The sequence below is a fragment of the Erythrolamprus reginae genome, chromosome 3 (genome assembly GCF_031021105.1).
Source record: "Erythrolamprus reginae isolate rEryReg1 chromosome 3, rEryReg1.hap1, whole genome shotgun sequence".
NCBI lineage: Eukaryota > Metazoa > Chordata > Lepidosauria > Squamata > Dipsadidae > Erythrolamprus > Erythrolamprus reginae.
This window is the reverse complement of record NC_091952.1, coordinates 85,854,759-85,876,231: the sequence shown is the minus strand read 5'-3', so window position 1 is coordinate 85,876,231 and position 21,473 is coordinate 85,854,759. Positions and strand designations below refer to the sequence as shown.

The 21,473-nt window shown below is 36.9% G+C and overlaps 1 protein-coding gene across 20 annotated transcripts in view; it reads right to left on the bottom strand.

Moving 5' to 3' along the window:
• Window positions 1-21,473, bottom strand: part of SGIP1 (SH3GL interacting endocytic adaptor 1) — a 161,951-nt gene that overhangs the window by 71,652 nt on the left and 68,826 nt on the right. For all 20 annotated transcript variants that reach the window (XM_070746094.1, XM_070746112.1, XM_070746109.1 and 17 more), the window contains 5 exons: window positions 20,049-20,105; window positions 16,895-16,949; window positions 15,922-16,097; window positions 1,781-1,805; window positions 557-608 (listed from right to left, as the gene is read on the bottom strand). In XM_070746094.1, the coding sequence (XP_070602195.1) occupies window positions 557-608; window positions 1,781-1,805; window positions 15,922-16,097; window positions 16,895-16,949; window positions 20,049-20,105 (365 nt within the window). The remainder of the gene's footprint in view (window positions 1-556; window positions 609-1,780; window positions 1,806-15,921; window positions 16,098-16,894; window positions 16,950-20,048; window positions 20,106-21,473) is intronic.

Below are 21,473 nucleotides of genomic sequence, written 5' to 3'. Positions count from 1 at the left end.
ATGTTCTGCCTTAATCAATTACACATTTTTTGATAAACACTCAGAAAACGAATACTGTAATGTAGTAAAATAATAAATCAATTATATTTTGAATGTATTTTATTTATGTATTTGGAGCTTTCTGAATATAAATAACAGAGTAAATAAATATAAATAGAAGGTAAGAACTGACTCCAATATTGTAAATTTTGTTTACACATTTCTGCTAATAGGCTGTCTTAATTTGATATTATCTGGCAACTAAGCTATCATATCTCTGTAAATTCAGTCTGATACAGATGGAAGTCTTCCATAGAATCTCTAAAAGTTATATTTAAAATGCATTACAGTATTCTTTTCACACTCAAGATATAAATAAAAAGGGAATGTCATTTTGCATATACAGTAGAGCCACATACAGGGTTGAAAATTGGTGCTAAATTACCTGAGATCATAATTTTATACCTTTTTAGAGTCAATCTTTTAATGCAATCAAGCACAAAACAATAATCTCTCTGCACATGTTTATTTTGGGAATAAGAATTCCACATTTTTGGGGATTCAGTTCTATACTAACCTGAGAAGCTCTGGAGTAGGAGTTGAACGCCGAGGTCTTGCTATTTCTTCACCTAGCACAAAATATACATTTTAAATTGTTTTCTTGGAGGTTTGTACAGTGTAAACAAACTGCCTGCTGAATATAAAATAAAACCAGCTGAACACTGGGGTCATGAAGATGTGCTGATCTGAGACCACAAGTATATGGCAAATATGGTAACTTTTATAAACTTTTTGTAATTGAGCCAATTAATTTTGCAGGAGTGCAGGAGCTATTACTGCAAGAACAATTCTGCAAAGTAACCTCTTAAGGTATGGGAGAACTCTTGTTTTAACAGGAATTCTCAATTTTCCAGCCTCCTGGCTGCTCAACATTTTTCCTATTCTATCATATCACCTTGCCACCATCTTGCCATTAGTTTTAAATTTAACAAAAGGGTATTTTCTTTCTTTGCTCATAAGACAAGGCTAAGGATGGGAGCTAGGACTGAATGAAAGCCTATCTATCGGTCCCATGGTTGGACAACTGGAAGAAACACTAGTAAAATTGCATTGTGTGAAAGGCTATAATAGCTTTGGACAATATTAGATTATAATTTAATATCTCTTTAAAATACAATCATATGGCCAACAATTGTATAATATTAAAATTATAATTAGGCAATTACATTTTTCTACTTAATGCATTCTACCGGTAATACTTAATAAATCAGGCAGAAACCTAACTGGCCGCTTAAAATAATAGAAGATTTCATAAATCATTTCAACTGAGTTTAATTATGTCCCCAGTCTTTCTACGTATACTGCAACATTCCACATTCTAGGGCTACATGAAAAATAAATGCAATGAAAGTATTTTCATTAAATAGAAGTATTTTTATTAGGCATATGAGAATATTCCATGAATTGTGATTGATATTTCACTTATACTCAGAGAAATATATATTTTATGGCCTATTGATATGGTCTGTCCAATCAGCTACCTGCAAATTCTGCATGGGCATTTTGATTTAGAATGTATCTATTGATTATGTTTATGCATTACTACAGAATTTCATAGCAGTATGCAGATTAACTCTCAATATGTTTTGAAGTCTATTTTACTAATGTTCTGACTACAATCTGTCTTGTTAATTAGTTGCTGTTGCTCTTTTAGAATACTGTATGAAAATTGTAAAGGAAATTTACTGAAACTACGGATATTCACCAGTTAAAGTCCAATATGTTTTTAAATGATACTTACTAGATAGGTGCCTCTTAACTGAACCCTAAAATTAAATACAGAAAGCTACAGTTTAGAATTAAAGGATTATATTTACATAAAGAAAGCATTGCTCTGTTTTAAAATGCTGAAAAGCCATAGATAAACAATATTTGTAAAATAAAAAAGAATACACTTTATAGAGTACACTGTGAGTTCCTTTGCCAGTTTATTCATTTACTCATATTTACATAAACATGCAAACTATTCAAACATTTTTTGAATAGAACTGAAGGTAATAGCTACAAATGTATTTCCACAAGAATTTCACATATACTCAATTTGCCAAAAAGTCCTAGACACCATGTTAGTAGTCACAGAGCTGGATTATAATTTAAAAAAAATCTAATTTGCTTGTACATTGGGTTTTTTGTGCTATTTTTTAAAACTAAAAATCTAGACTGTAGCATTGAAGATGAAAAAACCCCATAGAAACAGAAAGTGGAATTTTCAGGAAGTATGAACATAAGCAGGACATATCTATACAAAAGGTGTTCTTACACGCTCTTATACTTTATATATAAGAATAGAGCAGAGGTCTTCAAACTTGGCAACTTTAAGACTTGTGGACTTCAACTCCCAGAATCCTCCAGCCAGCTATGGCTGGAATAGAGGGTGACAGAGGATTGGATCCAGAATTCTGTCCATTTCTGCATGTGTTTTGCAAGGCAATTCTTTTATTTTCAAACCACGAAATATTTTAGCACCAGAAAATGAGACCCAAACATCACATCCAAGGAAAAAGGAAGTTAAAGAAGAACTGAAATATCCAGATTTCAATAGGGAAGATTTTAAAGAGAATAAAACAAGAAATATTTATTAAATCAATGTGATCCTTATTAAGTGCTGCAAAAATTGTTATCTCCCAAACTCTGCAAGACATGTGAGGCATATTCCCGAAATAAATTTAAATTAATCATATAATGAATAACCTGGTGTCATTTATGCAACTATTTAAACATGAATTTATGACCTACCGGGCTGCGTCTCTGTGATCAGCAAAAAGGAAGAGAGATAGATACCTAGTCAGAGAGTGAAAGATCAGTAGTAAAAATGTCTTTGGATGGTAGGAGGTCTTCTAGCTTCACAAAATACCCATTTCAAAAGTATTTTTCTTCATATAGCTCTCTTCCCAAAACCACTTAAGGCCTTGGGACTTGATTTTAAAAATGAATCTATACTAAGATATTTGCAGGAAAACCAGCAACAGAATATCCACATTTGCTTATTTTATCCTGCATATTAATTGCTAAAACATTGTTACAGTTCTAAAATTAATTGAAGTGTTATAGAACTACATTTAATTAAAATTTCAAATTAATCAAAAATGATGTCCTCTTTCTGGGTATGTTTTGGGCAGTTTGGAAGATTGGCCTTTTCATATTTACAATTATTTCCAATACTTATTTGGAAATTCAGAAACATATGCACTGTCTTAAAAATGTCCGGCATATATTTTCAGCTTCTTATATATATTTTACATTGGCAAGTATTCCTTGTTTTGGAAAAAAGCCATACTATATGGAATTAAATTATTCTACCTTTTCTTTTTCTTTTTTTCTGAAATTATTATTATTATTATTATTTATTAGATTTATTATAAATACACAGAGCACACTTTGAATGTTTTCAATATTCATGTATTCCTATTATTTCTCTGATAACTTTTACCTTATGTTTACTTCTGTCTTATTCTATTTATCCTATCTGTAGTTAAGTTTTTGTTAGTCTTTATATCCAGTCTACTCATTGAGATCCCAAATGATGAGAATCTGTGATTTCTGGTCTCCTCAGTGTGGTTTGAGACAGCATGCTTTGCTTTTAGACTATTCTATATAATATAAACTGTTCTTTATATGATATATGTTATGTACAAAACAGCCAAATACAAAACTCTCATTTCTTTTAAATATTGTCAGGTAAGCATTATCTAATAAGTTATTCCTGGAAGAGTATAATTTTGCCACGAGCCATGCTAATATATCTCTTAGTCTAGAAGAGTTTGCGTTTATTAGAATAGTAAATTTGTCAATCTTTAGTAACAAAATTCATTTGGAATTGGACACTTGCTGTGTGAATTCAGTGCAAATTCTCTATAGATTCTGTGCTGTGCAATTTTGAAGCTCGTTGCTTTTCATTTCCTGTCCCTGCTTCTTCTGCCTTTAAAGACATTTAATAAGAATATTTCAATGCTTTATTGTAGGGGTGTGAAACTCATGTTGTCTTGGTGGCATCATGTGACGTATAGGGACTTTTCCTCCCTTTGCTAAACTAGGTGTGGCCAGCATGTGACACATCCGGCCTGTAGTAGAACTTTGACAGCCCTGCTTTATTGCGTCAAACTTTGAACCTAACTGGTTCAAAACCTGCGGCTAAATATTCCCTAAAGCAGTGATGGCAAACCTTTTTTCCCCCAGGTGACGAAAGTGCGTATATGTGTGCTATCATGCATGCACAAGTGCCCACACCCATAATTTAATGCCTTAGGACAGCAAAAGTGGCTCCCCCTGAAGGTCCTCTGGAGGCATGAAACAGCCCATTTCCCAATCTTTGGTGCACCCAGAGGCTGCTCTGGAGCCTGGGAATGGCAAAAATGCCCTCCTCCATTCCCTGGAGACTCTCTGGAAGCCGAAAATGCCCTCCCAGAGCCTTCGGGCGATCTGAAAATCAGCTGGCTGGCACGCACATTCACACTGGAGCTGAGCTAGGGTAACGGCTCGCATGCCAGCAGATATGGTTCCCCATGTCACCTGTGGCACCTATGCCATAGGTTTGCCATCACTGCCCTAAAGGATTTTCTATCCGTGCCATTTTTTATCCCTTTCTCATTGGAAGATTTGCCCAGGTTCGCCTGGTGCACCAGTTGTGACCCTATTTGGACTGGGAGTCACTGTTCACAGTCACTCATGCCCTCATCACCTCAAGGCTCAACTACTGTAACGCTCTCTACATGGGGCTACCTTTGAAAAATGTTTGGAAACTTCAGATCGTGCAGAATGCAGCTGCGAGAGCAATCATGGGCTTTCCCAAATATGCCCATGTTACACCAACACTCTGCAGTCTACATTGGTTGCCGATCAGTTTCCGGTCACAATTCAAAGTGTTGGTTATGACCTATAAAGCCCTTCATGGCACCGGACCAGATTATCTCAGGGACCGCCTTCTGCTGCACGAATCCCAGCGACCAGTTAGGTCCCACAGAGTGGGCCTTCTCCGGGTCCCGTCAACTAAACAATGCCGCTTGGCGAGACCCAGGGGAAGAGCCTTCTCTGTGGCGGCCCCGGCCCTCTGGAACCAACTCCCCCCAGAGATTAGAATTGCCCCCACCCTCCTTGCCTTTCGTAAGATACTTAAAACCCACCTCTGCTGCCAGGCATGGGGGAATTGAGATTCCTTTTCCCCCTAGGCCTTTACAATTTTATGCATGGTATGTATGTATGTATGTATGTATGTATGTATGTATGTTTTTAAAAAATATATTAATGGGTTTTTAATTGGTTTTAGTATTGGATTATTATTGTACACTGTTTTATGATTGCTGTTAGCCGCCCCCAGTCTTCGGAGAGGGGCGGCATATAAATCCAATAAATAATAATAATACTAATACTAATACTACTAATAATAATAATAATACTAATAATAATAATAATAATAATAATAATAATAATAATAATAATAATAATAAAAATTGATGATACTTGGACACTTCCCTGTTATCCTGAATGGTATTTAATCTTCAAAACTTTTATCAAGCTGTACCTCAAAAGTTCAAAATGAATTTTGTTACCTTGGAATCTCACATCTCAAATGCTCACCGATTGCCTATTTATTCTAACAACTTTAGAAGGACAATTAGCTTGAGAGGCAACCAGGTGGCCTACATGGATAACATGGTTCCTGCTTTTTCAGGGAAAGGAAATGAGTCAAATAACATTTTTTATTTTCCATTAGTGCTGCTATAAGTGGAAAAGAACTGTGCTTCCTTCTCAGAGCCTATGTTCCCAATACTGTCCTTTGTTTATTCTCTCTTGTGAAATGACATGAAGATGAATAACCTGACAGCACTACCTCCCAAATATTACATAGTATGCATGCACATACATGCAGAAAATGTTTAGATCCAATAAAATGAGAGTATTAGGGAATAAGAAGACTTCTTACCGGACTTTTCCTCTGCAAAATGCATTAAGATAAAGAAAAAAAAATAGGCATTCTCCACTGTACATAATCCATGGAAAAACTAATGGAATGATACATTAAATATTTTATAGATCATTCCTAAAGCCATCTATTCAGAAATAAGTTGATTTTAATTAAACTTACTTTCAAAAGTTCCCATGAAGATAAATTTATAAATGAAAATGAAAATTTAAAATTTAAAATAAGTTGCATTGTTATCCATTAAATTAAAAAAAAATGGTGACATAGCCTGCTTTGTTAAACTTCCAAATACTCCAACATCTAAGTAATGTAATTGCCCTGATAAAAAGTAAATGCTCACGAAATACCAGTCATAAGATTATTATCCTGGCTAAGAAGAAGAATAAAATATAAAACATATCGGTTTCTGATAACATGGAATGATAAATATAACCATAAAAAGCCCCTGACAGACTGTTCTCAACTTGTTGTAGTTAGCTCTGGCCCTGCTCCTGCCCCAAGGTCTGTGGATGTGGGTGAGACATCCACATGCTGCAGGCCTGTTTTGCCCCCCCCCCGGGTGGAATCTGATGATGAAGGCTCCTCTGACCAAGAAGACATGAGTGACAGGGAGGAGGAAAGTGTGGCAGACAGCTCAGAAGGAGATTAATTATCTAGCTCCTCCTTGGAGTCAGAACAAGAGTTAATGATACAGCCACGCATGCAGAGAGCGATGCATAGGCAACAACAACTGAGAGATTATTATCAAAGAAAATGAGGCCATCTGTGGTTGGGTGGGGCTGTGGTAATTAGTGAGGCTGCTATAAATAGCAGCCTGTGGGTTTGGCTATTGTGGAGGATTATCTGATCATTGTGTTTTGTGACTGCTTTACTGACTTTGACCTTTTGTGTGCTGATTTTTCCCTGCTTTGAAACTAAACCAGAGCAAAGTGTGTTTCACTTTGTGAAAGAAGAAGGACTGTGAATTGCCTCACAGCTGCAAGCTAAGTATCACAGAACTGATAAGGGACTTGTACAAATTACCAGTTTGTTTGGAGACGAGTGCTCTTTGCTATACCAAAAGAGGGCTTGGTTTAAGTGAATGTTCATTATAAAGAACATTGTTTTGAATTTTCAAACGTGTGTGTGTCTGAAATTGTATCTGTGCATTTTTGGGAGGATTCTACCAGAGAGCTTGACAGAACACAACTTAAGCAAGTTAAGATCTTATTTCATATTTGCTGATGCAAGACATATTGTGTTCAATGTAATGCTTGCAAGTAATGGTGCATAGCTTTGCAGTCAGAAACTACAATTCAATTGAGAAGAAAACCTACTAATCATGCATTGGAACAGCACACTTCCTTTCATAATAAAATAGAATCCAATTAAAAATTCAACAGAAGGCTCCAAACACTAATTCCTTCACCAGATATAAGAAATGAAATCTTTGCTGCCATTTCATTTTCAGCCCATAATTACCCGTTTGCCATCTCCACAAGGTATGAGACGAGTTAGTGGAGAAGGTAGTTCTTTTTTTGACAAAGTGCCACAAAAGGCTTTAAACTAACCTGATTTTTTTTCTATCGTGTGTCAATTCATAATTATTTTCCCCATTCTTTTTCCTTTTAAATAGTGTAGGATGTTAAAAATTTTACTTGCTCCCATCCTATTTTTTTCTAGGTTTGAGCAGATGGTCATTATCTAAAGTAGACCTTAGAGTACAGCAAAGCCTTGCTAAGTCTATTAGAGTAAGTAGGAAGAAGGAAGGAGGGAAATAGGACGCACTGATATTTTCTTCTTCATGTAATTATGTTGAATTATTTGGGCTTACATTCTCAATGATGAGGTTAGTTGTATAACCATCTCACAAAAATTATTTTATTAACACATCACCTTGAAGTACAGCCAGGGGTGGGCTGCTTCCCGGATAGGTAGCAAAAATGGAGCTCCACCCCAGAGCACCCAATTTACACTGAAAGATATTAAAAGAAAATGTATAAGCCACACCCACAGTGTGGTAGTAAAATTTTTGGTAGCCCTTCACTGAGTACAGCTCATCAACATTCATCACACAAAAACACACACAATCCTCAGATTTTCTTGGTAGAAAAATAATGCATCATCTACCATAGTGGCTTATAATATGTTACTGAGCTAATCATGATGTTACTAAGAAGAGCAAATAATTGCTGCTATAGCTTTAGTTAACATTTCTTCCATCAGATTTCAAGCAAATCTTTCTAGGGCTAGTGGGTCATTATTTTGGAAGGGTGATGTTTGAGGCAAAATGTTTAAGATGGGCTTGTTTCTTGCATTTGCAAAATAAATTCAACAGCGATACCTGAAAAAATAGTTTTAAAATACAGTAGCTTTGCTGCTTTCTAATCTCTTTAAAGAAGGTTATAATAAATCCCATTATAGAAAGAATTATAGCCAACAGATATGCTGCAATGGTCATCTATATATCCCCCTGAAGTCATATAAAGTAGGAATGATTTATTGTTGAGCAACAAAAGTAATATATAGAATATATGCCTTGTACCAGCCTTTCTTTTTACATTTTAGAAACATAGAAACATAGAAGTCTGACGGCAGAAAAAGACCTCATGGTCCATCTAGTCTGCCCTTATACTATTTTCTGTACAGTATTTTATCTTAGGATGGATATATGTTTATCCCAGTCATGTTTAAATTCAGTTACTGTGGATTTATCTACCACGTCTGCTGGAAGTTTGTTCCAAGGATCTACTACTCTTTCAGTAAAATATTTTCTCATGTTGCTTTTGATCTTACCCCCAACTAACTTCAGATTGTGTCCCCTTGTTCTTGTGTTCACTTTCCTATTAAAAACACTTCCCTCCTAGACCTTATTTAACCCTTTAATATATTTAAATGTTTCGATCATGTTCCCCCTTTTCCTTCTGTCCTCCAGACTATACAGATTGAGTTCATTAAGTCTTTCCTGATACGTTTTATGCTTAAGACCTTCCACCATTCTTGTAGCCCATCTTTGGACCCGTTCAATTTTGTCAATATCTTTTTGTAGGTGAGGTCTCCAGAACTGAACACAGTATTCCAAATGTGGTCTCACCAGCATTCTATATAGCGGGATCATAATCTCCCTCCTGCTGCTTGTTATACCTCTAGCTATGCAGCCAAGCATCCTACTTGCTTTCCCTACTGCCTGACTGCACTGTTCACCCATTTTGAGACTGTCAGAAATCACTACCCCTAAATTCTTTTCTTTTGAAGTATTTGCTAACACAGAACTGCCAATACAATACTCAGATTGAGGATTCCTTTTCCCCAAGTGCATTATTTTACATTTGGAAACATTAAACTGCAGTTTCCATTGCTTTGACCATTTATCTAGTAAAGCTAAATCATTTACCATATTACAGACACCTCCAGGAATATCAACCCTATTGCACACTTTAGAGTCATCGGCAAATAGGCAAACCTTCCCTACCAAACCTTCCCCTATGTCACTCACAAACATATTAAAAAGAATAGGACCCAGAACAGACCCTTGTGGCACACCGCTTGTAACCTGACTCTGCTCAGAATACTCGCCATTAACAATAACTCTCTGATGTCTACGCTTCAGCCAGCTGCAAATCCATTGAACTATCCAGGGATTAAGTCCAATCTTCACTAATTTATCTATCAGCTCTTTATGTGGAACCGTATCAAAGGCTTTACTGAAGTCCAGGTAGGCAATATCCACGGCACCACCTTCATCCAACACCTTTGTGACATAGTCAAAGAAATCAATGAGATTAGTCTGACATGATTTGCCTTCAGTAAAGCCATGCTGATTTGGGTCCAATAAGTTATTGTTTTTTAGGTGCTGATTTATCCTCTTTTTGAGTAGAGTCTCCATCATTTTAACTACAACTGATGTCAAGCTAACTGGCTTGTAGTTACCAGCTTCTTCTCTACTGCCCTTCTTGTGGATAGGCACAACACTGGCCATTCTCCAATCCTCAGGAACATCTCCTGTTAACAAGGATTGGTTAAACAAATCAGTCAGGGGGGTAGCAATGACAGATCTGAGTTCTTTAAGAACTCTGGGGTGGATGCCATCTGGACCCATTGCCTTATTTATCTTTAATCATTCAAGTTCTTCTAAGACATCGGCTTCTAAGATCACTGGAGCTGAATCCGTACAGCTGGAAGCAATGCTATATCCCTCTATAGTTTTATTTTGTAAGGTGTCTTTTGAGAAAACTGAACAGAAGTAGCTATTGAAATGGTCAGCAATCTCCTTATTCCCATTAATGCATGTATTATTCCCGGTACTAAGCTTCGTGATGCCGCAGTTTTTCTTCTTCTTATCACTAATATATCTGAAGAAGGTTTTATCCCCCTTCTTTAGAGATTTGGCAATTTCTTCCTCTTTTGAGGCTTTAGCAGCATATATTATCTGTTTCGCCTCCTTCTGTCTCATTTTATACACCTCCCTATCAGCTATACTTCCAGACTCTTTATACCTCCTATAGGCAGCCTTTTTTTCATTGACTATAGCCCTTACATCATTGCTAAACCATAGCGGTTTCTTCTTCCTTTTACCTTTAGTTATTTGTCTTACATACAGTCCAGTGGCTTTTAAGATGGCCTTTTTTAATACAGTCCACTGGGTGCTCGCTCCTGCCATTTTATCCCTCCCCTTTAATTCATTATCTAAATATTCCCCCATTGCATTAAAATTTGTTTTTCTGAAATCCAATACTTTGGTTGCATTATAGGATTTCTCACAATGCGTTTTTACATCAAACCACAAACATAGATGGTCGCTGCAACCTAAATTTTCTCCCACCTTGACATCTGAAACCCAATTCCCATTCGTAAAAACTAAATCTAGAATATTCTCCCCTCTAGTTGGTGTCTTAACCAGCTGTGCCAGAGCTGCTCCTGTAAAGGCCTCTACTATATTCTTACTTTTGCATGTAAGGGCACTGGGGATATTCCAGTCAACATCAGGCATGTTGAAATCACCCATAACCACAATATCTCCCTTTACTGCCATTTGGGTAATTTCATCCACCATCTTGTTGTCATATTCCTCGGATTGCCCTGGAGGCCTATAGATCACCCCAATTCTAATGACAGAACCTTCTTTATTTTGCATGCAAATCCAGAGAGTCTCTAGATCTTGACATGTATTTTGAATTAGTGTTGTTTTTAGACTTTCTTTAACACCTCCCCTTCTCTCTATTCTATCCTTCCTATACAGTGTATATCCTGGTATGGATATTTCCCATTCATTAGAATCCTTAAACCATGTCTCAGATATGGCAATCAGGTCCAAATTATCTCTAGATATTATGGCCATTAATTCACAGAGCTTGTTGCTCAAGCTTCGAGCATTTGTGCTCATTACCCGAAGAACATTATTTTCATTATTAGTTTGCCCCTTATCATCAACAACTACATCTGTTTTATTTGCAGCTCCCTTTTCATAAGCTTCCAAAAACTGCTTTATCCTCCTTGGTCGGGGACAGAAATCACCCACATCAGTTACATCTTTGTCCCCTTTACCTAGTTTAAAAGCCTGTCCAAAAAAGTTCTGAATTCCTCACCGAGTACCTGGGTACCTCTGTATGATGGATGCAAACCATCCCTCTTGAACAACTCCCTATTAGACCACCTACTGACATCATGACTTACATAGCCAAAACCTTCAGCTTTACACCACTGCCTTAACCACACATTAAACTCTCTGATACACGTTGTTTTATCCTCTTGACCACAAACCGGTAACACCTCTGAGAAAGTCAATGAATCTGTTATTTTACCCAGCTCCACACTTAGACATTGAAAATCTCTTTTCACTACATTGACATTTCTCTGGGACAAATCATTTGTGCCAAGATGCACCACCACATCAATGTTATTACCTTTACTCACAGCCTTGACAATGTTTGTAATCCGCCTCCTGTCCCTGCTGGCAGTGGCCCCTGGGAGACACCTCAGCACCTTCACCACGTCCTTACTCTGTCCCAAATCAACACCTCTAACAGTCGAATCACCCACAAGAAAATGTGTCCTCTTTAGATGTCTCATTTACATTTAGATGTCCATCATTTAGATGGACCAGAATACCTCCGGAACCGCCTGCTACCGCACGAATCCCAGCGGCCGATAAGGTCCCACAGAGTTGGCCTTCTCCGGGTCCCGTCGACAAAACAATGTCGTCTGGCGGGCCCCTGGGGAAGAGCCTTCTCTGAGGCGGCCCCGGCCCTCTGGAATCAACTCCCCACGGAGATTAGAATTGCTCCCACCCTCCTTGTCTTCCGTAAACTACTTAAGACCCACCTATACCGCCAGGCATGGGGGATTTGAGACACCTTTCCCCCAGGCTTATTATAATTTATGTTTGGTATGTATGTGCTGTTTGGTTTTTAATTATGATAGGGTTTTTAGTTTTTTAAAAAAAATATTAGATTTGTGCCTGTATAATACTGTTTTTATCGTGTTGTGAGACGCCCCGAGTCTTTGGAGAGGGGCAGCATACAAATCTAATAAATTATTATTATTATTATTTTAACAGTGCAAATTTTCTCCATTTCTGTCCTAATGCTGCACAAAGGTGCAGATTAAGTCATTTCAGTCATGCTATTAGTTTGGCTCTAATCTTTTCAGGTACTGCTTTCCAGCAAGAGACTCACAGTGGATTTTCAGCTCATGACACATCTAAATCTTAAATTAGCATCACTAAGAGTCATATATTCAGAAGCAAAGGAAGAAAATGTTAGTTATATAATCATCTCTGTGGGGCAAAACAACAGTTTGGATTATAGCATTTTAATTTGCTTCAAAAATATAGCACTTTTAAATTTAAATTAGTTATCTCTGGACCTTTGTGGATGACATGATTTTATTTCTAAAGAAAACTAGCATTTTAAAAAGAGTTCTGTTAGATAACAGTGGTTCTCAACCTGGGGGTTGGGACCCCTTTGGGGGTCGAATGACCATTTCACAGGGGTCACCTAAGACCATGGGAAAAGACAAATTTCCCATGGTGTTAGGAACTAAAGCTTCTATTGTGGCACGTTGGAACATATTTTTACAAACTGACCAATCAGGCATTTACAGTGAAATTACCTCTGTGACCTTCCTGCCAATCAGCTTAAAGCTCTGTTGGAAGAATTGGTGCTAGACTTATGGCTGGGGGTCAATACAACATAAGGAAATGTATTAAGGGTTCGTGGCATTAGAAAGGTTGAACAAAAGGTGGGTTAACAATTTTGAGACATTTCTTATTTCCCCACTGTGTTGTTCTTATGCTGTTTTAGGTAGCTTTTCAATCCTTAGAGCAGTTTTAGAAGAAGCTGCAGGGAAAGGAGAAATCAGCAAAAAGTGTTCCCCCCCGAAATATATTAAATTTTGTAATACTACCTGAACAAACTTCTTTTGAAATATTTTAAAAAGGGTATCATTTCTCCTGAAATTTTCTGCAACCATCTATACTATTACAGCTACGAAGAGAAAACTGCTCTAAGAAACAAAACAAGTTCTTGAAAAAGCTGATTATATTCTGACTAGAAACACTAAAAAAATATAAGGATTTCAATCCAGCATATCTAACTTTCTGATCAAGGTAGCATGATGGCCAACAACTCACAGAAATTTTTGAAAAACCCTCTTTCTGCCAAAAGCAAATTCCAAAATAAATATACAGTTGCACATGAAATTGAATTTAAATGCTGCTAATAGAAGAATATTACTTTTCAAGTCAAGAGAGCACAATATTTGCTCCAGAGATTTTACGTTATTATGCAAACAGTTGTATGCAAATACATCTCACTAATATAAAGTATAGCCTTACTCAATTTAAAGAAACAACACATTCTAAGGTTTTGTAGTATAAAGCCATTTAAGTTATTCTTTTCAGCACCCTGCATTCATGAAAAGCATTACAGCTCCAGGAGCTTCCTTAAACTGTATGGCATCACTTGATTAGGAAGCTGCATTATCTCCAGTGCAACAAAGTCATCATTCTGATTAACAGCTTCCATGTCTTCCACAGTCCAGGAAATCAGTGTTACAAATCACCTCTTGAACTTGATTTCCATATACTACAATGTAACACACTGTTGCTTTCAAACCCAGCTGCACTAGCCTTGTGAATTTGTTGCAAGGCTTATTTACTGAAATAAAGGCCACCAAATTGCAATACACATGCAATGCATAAAAGTTGGAACACCATGCAACGGTAAATGATGAAGGCATAGATGTTACCCCAATGTTAAAAGGGACAGTGCCCATTTGTCATGCTTAATAATAATACCAAATCATTCATATTTATACTGTCTTCTACAGAGATGGGGTGGGGTAGAAATAAATAAATGCTACAAAGTTCATTCAGTTTGAGATGAATTCCTTTGGAATTTTTTAAAAAAACCACCCTGATCCCCCATAAGGATAGAATATTTCAATAGGATATTTATTTAGGATATTTCTCCTTAGTTTTTTATTTTTTCAATCAATATCAACTTTATTTGATTAGTCAATCGACCATATCAAAGCGAGGAAAAGGACCACATTGGTCGTCATAAAACTGTGACTGGTTAAAATACAATAAAATTGGCTAAAATAGAGGGAATTTGAATAAATAATAAGTTAAAATTCAGTATAATATGCTAAAGGGATGAATAGGTAACTGGACACAAGCATAGAACGTGTTATTAAGCCATAGTGATCAAATAGTTATACAGAAAACTTGTATTCATAACAATATTTTGGTAAAGACACTAACAGTATTAATCTCAAGGCAAGAGAGAAAAATTGAAGGCTTAATTTTAAAGAATAGGGATACAAAAGTCTCAATAAAAGCCATAGAATGCAGCCATCTCTGAACAGATAGATGAAAGGAAGGACATACTGAGATAGCGCTATCATAGATAGCATCATGTCATTTTAGACATTGCCAACAATTTGGCCAGAATTACTCTGACTGAAAATATCAGGTCTTGAAAATTTGCACTATTGAGAGTAAAAGGTACATTATTCAGTAATGCATCCATCATTTCTGCATCCCCAAAAGACTTATATCTCTTATCTCTGACTTCTGCAAATTTCTAATGACATTCTTCATCTTTTTATACTGGATCCCTTTTGGAAATTGGAAACTCAATTTCCAATAACTGACATAAAAATGGGAGAGCAAACAGCTCAGTTTAATTTTTTGAAAAAAAAAACAATCTCTGAATTGTGGCCATTTCATGACTATTTTGAATAAATGGCCTCTTATTTCTCTTTCAAATGCTTTTCAAAATGCCTTTGAAAATATAGATCCTATCCATGCCACATATTCATTTCTAAAACCATAATAGCAGCACGCAGAGAAAATTGAGATAAATGTTCTCTCTTTAAAAGATCTGTCAAAAGCACGAAGTAGCTATGGAAGTCATGATAAGTCTTGAACCTAAAATGGTGTGTAGGAAGCCCTTATGATTTGAAATACTTGACAAATTTGGGGGAGATGAATAACCTGTCAATGACTACTTCAGCCTCAACCGCAACAACACAAGAGCACGCAACAGATTCAAACTTAATATTAACCACTCCAAACTTGACTGTAAAAAATATGACTCATTACCTGACTCAATAGTGTCAACCCCTAACCCCCAACATTTTCCCCTTAGACTATCCATGATTGACCTCTCCAGGTTCCTTAGAGGTCAGTAAGAGGCGTGCATAAGTGCACCAGTGTGCCTTCCGTCCCCTGTCCAATTGTCTCTCCATATCTCATTTATCTTTTCTTCCTTTCAAATTTGTTCACCTATACTTTTATATCTTTTTTTCCATTCGTTTCTTTAGTTATATTACTAAATATCTATTCTCTTCAATGTGTATTATGTATTGGACTAAGTAAATAAATAAATATAAACTGATTGTATGGCACACCTGGAAAATAAGCAAAATATAATTTGGGAAGTCTTTAGGAAGTAGAAAATTAAAAATATGTTGCTTACCACTGGTGAAGGTGAAAGTGCAATATTGCCTATAGAAGCTTTCAGTTCATCAACAGTTGCTGCACTCTTAAGAGTGTCTTTAGATTGCAAAGGTTTAATCTTAATGTTGAATTTCTTGTGGGCCTCCTCTTCCTCTTCAGATTCACTTGAAGAATAAAAGTGCTTTCCTTTGGTAGGTAGATCACAGTTAAAGAGAAATGCAACCACAGAATAAGTATAAAACAAAGCATATAGAATAAATCTAATACTGTATATTAAAAAAGTACAACTAAAAACCCTATATAACACTCAGTCTGACAGTCCAATCACACCATACATCACATTTATTGGTCAGAGGGGCAAGGTCTAATTGCTCCAAGCCTGGCGACATAGATGAGTCTTAAGACCCTTGCGGAAGGCGAGGAGGGTGGGGACAGTATGAATCTCTGGGGGGAGCTGCTTCCAGAGGATCCCCCCCCCCACAGAGAAGGCTCTTCCCCTAGGCCCCGCCAAATGACATTGTCTGGTTGATAGGACCTGCAGAAGGCCAACTCTGTGGGTCCTAACCGGCCGCAGGGATTTGTGAGGCAGAAGGCAGTCCCGTAAGTAATCTGGTCCGATAAAGAAGCTTCTTGAATGAGAAAATAAACATCTTCAAAGAAAAACCAGAAAGTCCAGTTGCCTCTTGAAAAAACTCCATTGTAGAAAGTTCTCCATTATAGGAGCAGATGGCATTTGGAATCAGGCAATCTCTCCCCAGTGGCACAATATATATTTACTGGGATCTTAAGATTAAAATTTTGATAATACTGGAATTCTATTCCTTTTCTCTCTGTTGGATTCTCCCCCCCCCCGCCAATATCAGAAGAATTAGACATTGGGAAGATTACACTACTGAGTTTGAGAAGGAACTGGGAATTCTGACAGGTGCCACTAGAACATCTGTGAGCCACCTGTCTAAGCAAGGAAGTTGAAAATTAAAAATAAAGGATATAGCCTAGTTCTTCTGGTCTGGTGCTGTATCCTTCTTCATCAAGTTCAGGTGAATTCTGGTATAGCAAATATAGTGAAGGAGTCAAAAGGTAAACATTGTTTTCTTTCCCCCTTTTCCTCAAAACTTCATTAATTAGGCTTTTACTTATTCATTTTGAAAATTTATAGGGCCTCCTAATTCAAAGAAATTACTACAACGGAAATAATCATTAACAGAAAAAGATTCGGCCATGTATCATTAAAAAGTAATCCGACATATAAAGTGTAGGCACAATCGTTCATACCTTATTTGGACTGTTGCAATTAATTATACATATGGGACTGTTCTTAAAGCTACAGCTCCCCCCAAAAGTGGGAGCAAGCAATAAGTCTATGTAATACTGCTGTTGTATTAGGTGCAATGGATATCAGTGGGTTTTCAGATACAATTCAAGGTGCAGTAGTTATCTCTAAAGCTTTGCACAGCATAGACATTGGTGATTTGAAGGACTATCTCTACAATTTCTGCCTATTCTACAAAAAATGAGAGAATTTACATTTTTGAAATCCCATCTACTGTGTGCTATAGAATATTCTCCCATCCCTCACCAAAATTTAGCTGGTCCCAAATCTGCTGCTCTTTAAAGATTTGGCTCTTTTCCCTGGTACTGGGCATAGGAGCCTGCTAGTATTGTAATATAAATATATTTTATATTGGCATTTGCCAGTCCTTGCAACTTCCAGTTCACTGAACCAAATGTAAAATTAGCATCAGGTTCGCCCAAAATGGTCAGAAACAGGTGAATCTCACCCCTGAAATTGCATGATGAAAGATTAAACAAAAGGAGATACTCTATCTTGATTAATTCAGCTCTGCAAATACTAAAGTGAAAATTATGAGTGTGCAACTTCTTTTTCAAGTCAAAACATTATTTATTTATTTATTTTGTTTGTTTGTTTGTTTGTTTGTTTATTTATTAGATTTCTATGCCGCCCTTCTTGAGGCGACTCAGGGCGGCGTACAACATTAAATATAACAATATATACGAAATCTAATAACTATAAAATATGAAAATTTACTAAAACATTTTAAAAGTCCCCATGTACACTCACACTACATTATTACATTGTTAGGTGAAATTCACATTTCTCATGTGAGGATGGTTTTCATATTAGCATTATGTCTGAAACCGAGCTTCCCTTTTGTTGTGGTTGGCTCTGGCTCAGCTCCTGCCCCAAGGAAAGTGGAGATGGATGCAGGGGACACATCAACATGTCATAGGCCTGTTTTATTGCCGACAGACTCAGGTAGTGAAGTTTCCTCGGAAGAAGAAGGTGGGGGTGACTTGGAAGAGGGGAGTTTGGCAGACAGCCCAGGAGATCAATCATCCTTATCATCCCTGGATTCTGAACAAGAATTTATGACACATCCACGCATGCGTAGAGTGATGCATAGGAGACAACAACTGAAGGATTATTACAGGAGATAAATGAGGCCACCTGTGGTTGGGTGGGGCTGCTGTAATTAGTGCTACAGATAAAAGAGCAGCCTGCTGTTTTAGCCTCATGGCAGTTTATCTGATTCATACGGTAGTTTTGTCAAGATCATGGTTTTTGCTGTTCAAGAATGTGTGTGGACTTTCTGGGCTTTAGAATTGGACTCAATTTTCCAGTTATTGGGTGAGAATTTGGATTGCATTTTACCTGTGCCTTGTGTGTACCAGAAAATCCCTTTGCCATTTAAAAAGGGAGCTGTTTCTGTTTTTCTGTTGATAAAGACTTTTGGGTTTTCCTTCTATCGTGTGGTGTGTGTCTTTCTGGACTAATTACCCTGTAATTACGGGCAGTTGAGACACGCCGGCAGAACACCCTTCCTTCAAATGATTTGCAATATTTGTTTTCGTTTCCAAATCAAATGGTCCAAGTGTTCATATACATATTAAATGCTAGGTGGGGAAGACTAACCATTTTTTTTCTGTTTCTGTGGAGAGAAAGCAATATTCTTTTATAGGTATGCCTCTGATAAACTGAGAGAATGAACAAGGTCTCTGGTTATTTCCAACTTGGAAGGATAACCAGCAAGCCCTGACCAGAGGTAAAGAAACATTGAAGTGTTCCCTCACAGCGATATAATAAACATGACTGCACTTGTATTGGTTTGGGGTCCAAATAGAACAGTGAACACAGGTCAAATCAACCCTGGATACCTTTTAAACTGAACTGAGTAGATTTGGGAGACAGAAAGTTGGTTATATAGAAAAGTTCTAAATTTCTGCTCGAGTGAAGCTAGATTTATTTACTGTATTTATCGGAGTAGAAGACGCACCATTTTCCTTCCTAAAATAGGCTGAAAAATTGGGTGTGTCTTCGAATGTAGCCTTTTTGAAGCTTTTTACCCTAGGCCTAACTAGGTGCTAACAATCTTCCCAACTTCCTACTCCCTCCGAAGAAGGGTTTTTTTCCAGCCATAAGTCTTTGCAGGCTTGCTTTCATTCCTACTCCCTCTAAAAAAAGCTTTTTCAGCCCTAACCAGGGGATAAAATAATGTGCTGAAGCTGAAGAGACTAAGGACACTAGCCAGATGAATACCTGGTAGGTAGATTTCTTCCCTATTTTCCTCCCCCCAAACTAAGGTGTGTCTTATACTCCAGTGCTTCTTATACTCTGAAAAATGTGATATGTATTTGGTAAACGTGTACAGCCACCCAAGTCACATATTTCAGCTCCTTCTAGCCTTAATTTTTGCTGGAAGGTTAAAAAAAGTCTCACTGACCACAAATCTGGGGAAGATAATAGATTCCATTGCTATTTCTTTACTTTTCAGTGCTCCAAACAATCAGTAGAAGTTACAGCAGCACCTACATCAGTAGGTGGAGATTATTAGCAAGGGCAAAGATGGCTGTTCTATACATAACCCATTAGTTTCATGGGGGGAGGGGACCCATCCAGGCCAATTGCAGGGATGTATCTGGTAAATAGATGTATCAGCGGAATACTTTACATGCAGGTGTTGTTATTGATTTTGTGCTGACATGATAGGATCAGCTAAAAATATAATTCATAGTCACTAGGACACAATAATAAGCATGCAAATAAGTAACCAAGTCTCACTGGAACAAATAATGTTTTAAAAGACTGCTGTCAACATCGTTTTTTAAAAAAATACTATTACTTACATATCTTTCCCAGTCAATCTCTGAATAAAATCCATTCGGCGCACCATTTGTTCTCTTCTGTAACATATAGTTCAAACAATGTTTTTGCTTTTGTTTTTATAAGAGGGAAGGGGAAATTAAAACTCTCTAATTTCTTAAAAGACATGAAACCTCAATGTTTTCAACGGAGGAAAGCCCCAACATTGATCACTCAATTACGAATAACTAAAAAGGCCATTCCAGGTTCTTCACATTGCATCTGGAAAACAACTTTCTATTCTTGAACCCTTGATTACTCTGAAGCTTACAAAGCAGTGTAGGAATTGTAAGAAAATATGTTAATTTTCATTGGCAAAGTACAGAATAGCAACAGCAATAGCACCTAGACTTATATACGGCTTCACAGTGCTCATCAGCCCTCTCTAAGCGGTTTACAGGGTCAGCATATTGCCTCTAACAATCTGGGTCCTCATTTTACCCATCTTGGAAGGACGGAAGGCTGAGTCAACCTTGAGCCTGATGAGATTTGATCTGCCAAATCGAAGATAGCTGGCAGTCAGCAGTATGCTGCAGCAATGCATTCTAGCCTCTGTGCCACCACAGCTCTTATAAGTAGAAGACAACTATACAAGAGATGATAACCCAGTGGCAAAATTCCCAGATTTAATTTCTGCCACCCCACATCATCGGCTCATATAGCAGGTTTTTAGATGTCTTAGCCTAAGACCCTTAAGTCATTGGGAGAAAGAATGCTAAGTTATACTGTGGGATATCCAAATATAAACTGATGAATTCTTGGCTCATAACATACCAGACCTAATTGTGATTGAAAAGAAGAAAGTGTGAATAATTGATGTGGCAATATTAGGGAATAGTTGTAATAGAAGACAAAGAATGGAGAAGATCACAAAGTATAAAGATCTTTGATATTGATTTAAAACCAGAAACATTTCTGTTGGGTATTCTACTGGCTAATTATAATAAGGGAAATACATATTTGATCCTACATATAATAATTGCAGCCAGAATTGTATTTGCACAACAATGGAAAATTGAAGAGATCCCTACAGATTATAATGTGATTAAAAATATTAGAATGTGCATAAATGAATAGATTAATATTTGAAATTAAGGAAAAGGAACAAACTGAATATTTTATGATATGAGATTTATTTTATCAATGGTCAGATAACAAACACAGAAGTTAGAAACATGGAAATATAAGAAAAAGGGAGATTTGTTAAAATAGAAAAGTAAATATTATGATTACTATTTTTATTATTATAGAATATTTATGTAATATTTTGAGTGTCTATGCGACGTTTCGGTGAAATCACATTCACCATCATCAGGCTGAAGTTTCAATCTTCGTGCTGTTGTAAATATGGAATGGTGAATGTGATTTCACCGAAACATCGCATAGACACTCAAAATATTACACAGGGC